The 9,009-nt window shown below is 56.1% G+C and overlaps 1 protein-coding gene across 1 annotated transcript in view; it reads left to right on the top strand.

The window, feature by feature from the left end:
- Positions 1-5,068, top strand: part of TGM3 (transglutaminase 3) — a 37,601-nt gene extending 32,533 nt beyond the window's left edge. Inside the window, exons 11-13 of the mRNA XM_036321829.1 lie at positions 603-760; positions 3,904-4,037; positions 4,454-5,068. Of these exons, the coding sequence (XP_036177722.1) occupies positions 603-760; positions 3,904-4,037; positions 4,454-4,601 (440 nt within the window). The 3' untranslated portion in view covers positions 4,602-5,068. The remainder of the gene's footprint in view (positions 1-602; positions 761-3,903; positions 4,038-4,453) is intronic.
- Positions 5,069-9,009: the final 3,941 nt, after the last annotated feature.

Genomic DNA, 9,009 nt, shown 5'->3' on the forward strand with positions numbered 1-9,009 from the left:
AAGCTTTTAGAGGTGGCCTGGAAGAGGGGGTGGGGGCTTCTTTTAAAGCCTGTCTGACTGATGTGTGTGGATGACTCGGAAGCAGGAGAGATGGGAGGTGGGGAGGTGGGGAAGTGGGGAGATGGGGGGTGGGGGGTGGGGAGATGGGGGTGGGGGGTGGGGAGATGGGGGTGGGGGGTGGGGAGATGGGGGTGGTTCGGGTGCTGTGGCCATAGAGTCCCAGGCTATTAGAGGAGCCGGGAGGCTGTAAGCACTCAGCTGGTCAACCCCTGGCTTCCCTTCCTAGTTGTGTCATCATCACTAGACAGTGAGTTAACATTCCTATTCGCCCCTGCCCCTCGGGAGGAAACTCGCCCCCACGACATTTTCTGGGTGTGGAGGCAGCTCAGTCCCTGTGAGCCCATCCTCCTGGGAATCTGCCCCGCCAGCCCGAGCCCTGGGCCCTGCCTGGAGCCTGCACAGGGCAGGTGGGGAGTTTCCTCCAGGGCCCGGCCCAGGGAGGGCTTGGTCAAGCTCGGGGCTACAGGTATTCCTGGCCCGCTCGCACGGACTTGGCTGGCATCAGCTCCCTCTCACTCTGCTCCCCTGACTTCGCCTTCCAGAAGTCCAGCATCCTGTGAAGATCACATATGCTCAGTATGAGAAGTACCTGAAGGCGGACAACATGATCCGGACCACAGCCGTGTGCCGGGCCTCCGATGAGGCCGAGGTGGTGGTGGAGAGGGACATCATCCTGGACAACCCCACCCTGACCCTGAAGGTAAGGAGTGGGGAAGGGGTGCCTCCCCTGCCAGCCAACCCCATGAGCCACAGCCCTCCCAGACCACAAGGAAGGCCCTTCCCTGGGGAAGGGGCAGAGGACTGGGGTCCAGCCTCTGCCAGATGGAACAGCCAAGAGATCTCACTCAGACCAATATCCTTGCCCCGATGGGTGAGATAAACAGGCACATGGCCCCATGGCTTCTTGGTTCCTGTTTAGACCCACTGGGGGTACCAGCTGAGGAGTGGCTGGAGGGACTCTTCCGTTCACTCACACACCCACTCAGCCCTGAGCATCTGCTGGGTCCTGGGCCATGCCAGGACCAGAGGGCACAAGGGGCAGGTCCTGCCTGGCGGGCCCCCAGCCCCGTCTCAGACACATTTGTAAAGCAGGTCAGAAATGGGCACATCTGCATCTCTCCACTCACTCTCCAGGCCCCAGAGTCACCACTGGTAGACCCTTAGGAGCCAATTCTCGTGCTCCCAGACTCTGCCACTTCCTACAGAGTAAACCAAGCGGGTAGGAGAAGGAAAGAGCCAGTTACTGCCAGCCCAGGGCTAGACCTCAGGCCCCGGGACTCCCAGCCCAGGCCCTTTCAGAGCATCCAGGCTCACCTGCAGCCACAGCAGCATCTTCTCGGTGGTTGAGAACGAGGCTGCCTCTGTCTTTGTTTGTGGTTACAAGCCCGGCTCCTAGGAGCCCAGGCCGTGGGGCTTGCAGGTCTGCGGGAGGCGCATGGGACCACGCGGTCTCTTCCTCAGAACCAAACCCTAAAATACTTGTGCTGACTCCAAGCCTCTCCCTGCTCTCCCAGCCCCAGGCCCCTATCCACCCCGCAACCCAGGCTGGAGGCCACCATAGCCAGACAGCTGAGGGGTAGGGGCTGGCAGGCAAGGACAGACAGAGGGGATGGGGTCTTCCCGTGAGGTCCCCCATAGAGCCGCATGGATCAGGTGCCTGCTGTATCTGCCATCCGCCGCACCTGTCTAGACAGTTAGGCCTTTTTCTGTTCGATCACACTGCCAGCAGCCTCCCAAGCCACAGATTTCTGAGAGCTGGGTAACTGTGGCTGCCCTGGCCCCAGCTCTGCCTGAGCTGCACCCTCGCTGAAGGGATTCCTGACCTCAGATAGAGGTCAGGGGACCCTTTCACTGTCCTGGTTAGTCTGATCGGTGCTTCAGGATGAGCGGGGCTGTCCCCCACCTCCGGCACTAAGGAGCCAGTGGCTGGATGGCCCGTTGCCAATAGGGGGGAGCCGAGCAGGGCCTGTAACCTTGTACCCAGGCCCCACCGCTTCTCAGCAGTGACCCTGAGGAAGTCCCTTCGTCCCTGCATCTCAGTTGCTCCAACTGTGTCATGGGGATAAGAAAATGCTTCCCTTGCAGGGTATCCTTTCCTCGGGGGGGACTTCCCTGGCATCCCACCCCCTCCCCAGATTAGGCCTGGCCCCTAGTTCAACTCCCTCAGAGCCCGTGTCCTCTTGCTTCACAGCATTGGTCAGAGTTGGCGTTACCCCTCTATTGGTGCAATTGCTTGGTGGGAGTGTCCTCCCAGACATAAACTCCATGAGAAGAGGCCCTCCCCCGGGTCCGGGCCCCTGGCTGTCTCCCCAGCATACGCTCTGAGCCGATAATCAGTGTCTGTAAAACAGAAACACCCCTCTCCACTGGCACAGGGACGCTTGGCTCCTGGCTTGCATTCTTCTCGCCACCCACAGAGTTCTCATTGTCAGTCCCTGCTGTCCCCTGCTTGCTCAGGCCCCTCCTACTTCCCAGGGCACTTCTAAGGGGAGCACGGTCCCCGGACACATGATGGACAGCTGAGTGCCGATTCCTGTTCCAGAGGCTGGGAGGCGAGGCTGGATAGCAGCCCGTTCAGTTATGAAAACTTTCTGCGTTAAAATGATCAGTGTTTAAATGAAGTTAGGTTTTCCCATTATATTCCCTTACTCAATATCCTCCTCCTTTCTTATAGCGTTATCTTTTATTCAACACTTTTGTGCTATTTCTTTGGGATTTCCATATCAAGTCTTTAAAGAGCCCATAAAATCTTTAGAAAGGAACTCAGGCCGGAAATGTGCCATCGAGAACTTTCTTATTGAATCTTGTTAAAAGGCATCTGCTCTTTCTTCTTGGGGCATCTTCATCTGAATTTCCTCTCAGCACATTCTCTCCTCTACTTCGGCCTCCAGAGAATCAAGACATTCTTGTCTCTGTTGAATGAATCAACGCATAGCTCACTGAGAGCAGGGCGCAGATTTTTAAACTCTTGAGGGGCGATCTATATGAAAAGATAATAATTAGGGCAAAACTCCTTATCTTGTCTGGTACTGGTTGGCAGTTAGCTTCTATTTCCAACACGCTTTCTTCCCATCCCTGATCTCATCTGGTCCCTCCAGGCCCGGGCAGGAGGGCAGGAAGGAAGGACTAGTTTCATCAGCTGCGGAAGCTGAGTCCCAGTGTGTCCCCTCCTTGGCAGAACCATAGCTTTCAGCTTTGGGAGCGAACAGATCGTCCAGGTTGCTTCTCTGACCAAAGACGGCACAATGGTGGAACCCTGTCCAGACCACAGCATGACATCTGGGGAGAATCCGGGCCCCAGAGGTTTAGAAGGGCATCACTAGATGGGGTGTCATCAGAGGAGAATGGCCTGAAAGGTGGTGAGGGCCCCTCCATGGGAGGGGAGTAAGCTGCAGCCTCCTGGGGGGAGGGGGGGGGGGTCCCTCCAGGCTGGAAGGGAAGAAAGAGAACCAGTGAGTGGAGGTTCAAGAAAAATACTGTTATGAAGTTCCGAATGAAACCTTTCCCACCCCTCAGAGGGGCCCACAGTGGAGCCAGGCTGCCGTCCTGGGAAGAACTGGAAAGGGGGCCTGTGCACCCACCCGGCAGGGAGGTTAAAGTGCTCTCAGCTTCTCCCTTAAGCCTGGGTGTCCTTTCTGTAGCATGGGGGTGGGGCGGGGGGGGGGGGTGTCCAGCAATCTCCTAGAAAACCCTGCATGGATAGCGCTGGCACTTAGGAGGACTAAACAGACAGTCCTCTCCGCCTTCGTCCTCAGTGACATCTTCCCATCACCAAGTCGCCCGCCCAGCCCGTCCGCTCTCAGTGAGTGGCGGCTGACTCACTCCCACCCTCTCTCCCTGCAGCTGATGGACCAGGCGCGGATGCGGAAGCCCGTGAACGTGCAGATGATCTTCTCCAACCCGCTGGATGAGCCGGTGAAGAACTGCGTGCTGATGGTGGAGGGGAGCGGCCTGCTGCTGGGCAGCCTCAAGATCGAGTGAGTCTCAGGCCTGGGGCCCATGTGGGAAAGAGGAAGGGGGTCAGAGGGGGGCCTCCCAGGCAGGGCACACAGAGGTTCTCCAGCCTCAGAGCTGGAGATCTGCCCATAGGCACACACATGTGCATTTGGTTTAGGGTTCACCAAACCTAAACTCCTGGGAAGTCCAGGTCACCAGAGCTTGGAGCTGGTCCCAAGGGCTTAGCATATTTGGGAGATCAGAGGACCCCCACCACCCCTGCCGATGGGTCCCAGGGCTGGAGGGACCCCGGGACCCAGGCAGCAGCTAGAAGGAGCTAAAGAAGCAATGACCTTGTCCAGCCCCCACCAGAGCAGGACTGGAGGCCACAGAGGCCTGTCCAGCCTGCAGTCTGTGACTGTCACCATCAACACTGATTCATGCCCTTCCCCCCCAGCGTGCCGAACCTGCGCCCCAAGGAGCAGTCCCGGGTACGCTTTGAGATCATGCCCACCCGGGGCGGCACCAAGCAGCTGGTCGCCGACTTCTCCTGCAACAAGTTCCCTGCGATCAAAGCCATGCTGTCTGTCGACGTGGCAGTGTGAAGGGCCCAAGAGGCGCCACACAAACTTGGGTACCACGGAGCAGGCAGGGCTCGCCTGTCCAGCCTGGGAAACCCACTCTGTCCCCCAAGGCTGCCTGCACGGGGAGCTCCAGCCTCAGCACACCCCCTCCCTGACTCCCAGGCTGGGCTGGCTCCACCCGGCCTGAGACGTGACCACTTTGCACGTCCCCCGGCTCTCCCTGTGGCCGCCTGCCTGTGAGCCCCATGGTCCTGCTCAGCCCTCTCACCCATCCCTGCAGCAGGGGGAGTGGCACCTGACCCAGCGGCTCTCTGGATGGATACAGGGAACAAGACGGTCTGGACTGTTTGCTGATCCCTAGCCTGCAGATGGGACATTCCTGCTCCTCCTTCAGGCCACTGTGGAGGGGAGGGGAGGGTTAGCCATCTGTCATGACAACTCACACTCTTATACTCAAAATAAATGTTAAAAAGAGCGCCATCGCACTGCACCGACTCCATAAGACTGCTGCTTCGCCTAAGGTGGTGGGGAAGGAGAGAGGGGCTGGGGCCGGGTCCTTCCGGAGAAGAGATGGCCTTGGGAAGACTTGCTCTCCATGTCCCAACACCCAGAGGTCGTGGGCTTGTTCTGTGTGGCTCCAGATGCAAAACTAGGGAGATGTTTCAAGTCAGTTTAGGAAAACTTTCTTTCTTTTTCTTTTTTCTTTTTCTTTTTCTTTTTTTTTTACAGAGAGGGAGAGTGGTAGAGAGTTAGAAACATCGATGAGAGAGAAACCTCGATCAGCTGCCTCCTGCACACCCCTTACTGGGGATGTGCCCGCAACCAAAGTACATGCCCTTGATCAGAATCAAACCTGGGACCCTTCAGTCCGCAGGCCAACGCTCTATCCACTGAGCCAAACCGGTCAGGGCTAGGAAAACTTTCTAATGTGATGTCCACATTAGGTTAGGCCGCCTTGGGAGGGGGCTCCTAGTCACACAGGCTTCCAGAGCTCAGGGCCCTCACAGGCGTCACAGTGAAAAGACTTCTGTCTTCATGGGAACAGAGCAGGTCCTGTGGTGGCCTGGCCTCGCGGCTCATGTGGGCTCTTTCCTCCTGGTGCCACTCTCCTCCTCTAGCCCCAGGAGAGGATGTGTCACTTCCGGTGGCCTCAGCATGGCTAACTCAGCGGAACACTCCCTGCCTTCACACACGCTCTGATGGTTCCCCAGTCTTTGCCCCTTGAAATAACTCCAAGCAGACCCCATAGCTTTCCTGTTGCTTGTCCTGACGGATCCCATTTGGGCAATCACACCTCACTTTCTGAATGTAAGGGGCCAGTCCAACCTCCTGTCCAGCTCAAAGCTCCTGCCCTCTGCTCAGCTGGGGCCTGACTCTGACTTGCAGAAGGCTCTGTCCCGTTCCTCGGCTTCCTTCCCCTCCTCCCATGTGCCGCCTGCTCCTTCAGAGTCAGAGCAGAGAGAGAGAGAATTAAGAGAAAAACGACCGAGGTCTATTTCACCGGTGCTCTTGCAGCATGGCCAGCGATGCCCTCTGTGTGGCCGGCGTGTAAATGCAGGCTTTCTGCACCACATGTTCCCTGATGCGGGCAACATGCCCCTCAGTGTCGGCCCCCAGAGGGTCACCCATCACCTCTCACTGCACTGGAAGTCCTGGTGCTTTCATGATGCTGGAGCCCACTTACCTTTCCTGGGGTCCACTGCCCACGGGAGCTCAGACCTCGTTGCCTCGCCAAACAATGGACAAGCAGCTGCCCCAGTGGGCCCCTCTTCTCCTCTTGCATTTTGAGGTGCTCCAGCCCCAGCTTCCCTCCTCCAGGATGTCCCTGGGCGCAGCCAGCACAAGAACCTGAGCCCATCACCTGCCCTGCTCCCAAGGTCAAGGATCTCCCAGCAGCTCCGGTGTCCGCACGCAGCTGGGCGCCCAGTCTCCGCGGAGTGGGCCTCCCCTGAGAATGGCAGTCTTGTTTCTCCTCTTGAAGCTTCGCCACTCTCTCCAATGTTCTCAGGGCCTCCCTAGCTGTTTGACTTGGCCTGGAGATGGGGTGCTCCACTGTCCCTCAGACACTCTGCCCCAGTCCCAGCGAGGAGGGTGAGGGTGAAATAGACAGACTTCTGCTCTGGTTTCTGAGAGAAAGAAAGAAATCCAGAGGTTTCCATTTCCTCCCAGCCCTGTGAGGCCTGCCCGGGACCTTCGTTCTCTCAGGCTTCAGCCTTGTCAGCCAGCATTTCCTGAATGCTTGCTTAGTGCCAGGCTCTGGGCTGCGCACGGGCTCCAAAGAGATTAAAAATCAACAACAGCATGATCCCCGCCTGCGGGTTTCTACTCTCGAGAGCGATTCCTAAGGTGTGACATTAAAAATTCATGTGGAGTTTTTAATCAACCCCAGGCACATGTGTCTTATATCTAATAACACTCTTCCACCCGGCGTGGGTTCTGAAGAATTTTAGCAATAAAACAAAGAAATAGCAGCAGAGGCCCAACACTGCACTTATTTCTAGTAGAATTGAAGTTGGAGGCTGCAGCATAGTGTGAGATGCAAGGGGGCCTGCTAGCTGAACCCCAGAATAGGGGGCTTGGGTTAGGGTATATACTCAGATGTCACCGCAGGGAACCCCAACATGCCAGGGTCCTAACCAAGGTAGGCACTTACCTCTTTCTTGTGAAAGAGCCAAAGGAGGTTGTCCAGGAACCCAGGCTGCTTGGTCTTAAGAGTCTGTCATCCTCCACGTGTAATTTCCACCTTGTGGTTCCAGGTGGCTATTCCAGCTCCGGCAAAATGTCCCCAGTCAATCCAGCAAGAAGGAATAGATGGGCACCCTCTTTCCCACTAAGGGAACAATCTGAGAGTTGAAAGTTGAAATGATACATTTCACTTCTGCTCACATCCCATTGGCTGGAACTTAGTGCAGGGGAAGTTGGGGAATGTGGTCATTAGCTTGGAGGACGTTTATCCAGTCAATAGTCAGGGTTTCAATCACTATAGAAATAAGGGAACTGGGTATTGGGGTAACCCGCAGTCTCCATTACCCTGACCCACCAAGACATGGGCCATGCAGGCCTAGGGTGGCACTCCCCTCCATGGCGGCAAAACAGGAACTTGGAAGACCCTTGAGCCAAGAGCAGCAAAGGTGAAGTTGAGACACACACATACACACACACACACACACACACACACACACACACCCCTAGTTATTCTCCCCAGATTATTCCATATGGTAAGCCCCACCACCTGCCCAGGGGCAGAGAAGCTGGGGACATGCCTAGTGGGGAACTGTTCCTTGTAGTAATCAGCAGCATGATCAGCCTTTTCCCAGAACTGATCTTGGCATCCTTAACCCACTCTGCTCCTTCCAACCCTCCTGCCTCAGGGACGATCTCTGGAGCCTCAGGTATGCTCTTCCGAAAATATCCTCCCTGGGCAGAAGTCTGCCCTTTGAAACTGCACTAGTGTTTGGAACCAGGCAGATGCTACCTGGATCCCCGCCTGGTGGGAGCTCAAAGTGAGAATCAAATGAGGTAAAAAAAAAAAAAAAAAAAAAAAAAAAAAAAAATAGAATGCATCAGTTAGATCCTTGGGAGTGTCAAGATGGAGTTAGAAGTACAAGAGAGTTACTGGGGGTGACGCCTATGAAAAAATAAGTAGGAGCAGGAAGAGCGTGTAAGCCTTCAGACCACGATGCAGGTCTGCCCCGTGAAAGGAGAGGCGACGCGGAGGAAAGAGGTTTGGGAAGAAGAGTCCAGGTGCCGCTCTGAGAAGCTGGGACCTGCAGTGCAAGGTTCCCGCACGGGCACCCTGGGCAGCCATGGCTGGGGCTGCCCTGGGCGGTCATGGCCGCGGCTCGAAAGCTGAGTCAGGTCTTGGATGTGCTGCAGGTGCCCTCTGGGCAGATAATCGGCACGTTAGTTTCACCGAGGGGAGCGCCGAGCAGCACGCCTTCCCCGCTGACACACTGACCCTGAAGGCCATCCCGGGCAGTTTGGGGACTCCTCAAGGACAGAGGCCGGCACTCCATTCCCGCCCTCTTTAACCAGGAAAAGAGTATTTACCCGGTGCACACGGAAGGCCTGGTGCATGAGTGAGTGTGTGTGTTCAAGCGTGCACTTGTACCCATGACTCCTTTGAAAGGACAATGTGATTCATGGGAACCCCTTCTATTTATTGTTTTAACTGTCCGTCTTGCTGGGTCCCACCCTCACACGTTTGAAGAGACGATGCAATTCAATATCCAGTTAAACACTGCCATTTGAGAATATTTACTATGTGCCACGCCCTAAACCAAGCGTTTACATGCAATACCTGATTTAATCCTCCCGACAAACCTAAGGGATAGGTACTAATGTCACCCCTGTTACCAATGAGGCTCAGACATGTTATTTGTGCAAGACCACAGAGCCATGAGGTGGACAAACTGGGGTTCAAACCCTT

The sequence above is a fragment of the Myotis myotis genome, unplaced genomic scaffold (assembly GCF_014108235.1).
Source record: "Myotis myotis isolate mMyoMyo1 unplaced genomic scaffold, mMyoMyo1.p scaffold_m19_p_9, whole genome shotgun sequence".
In the NCBI taxonomy this organism is placed as follows: Eukaryota; Metazoa; Chordata; class Mammalia; order Chiroptera; family Vespertilionidae; genus Myotis; species Myotis myotis.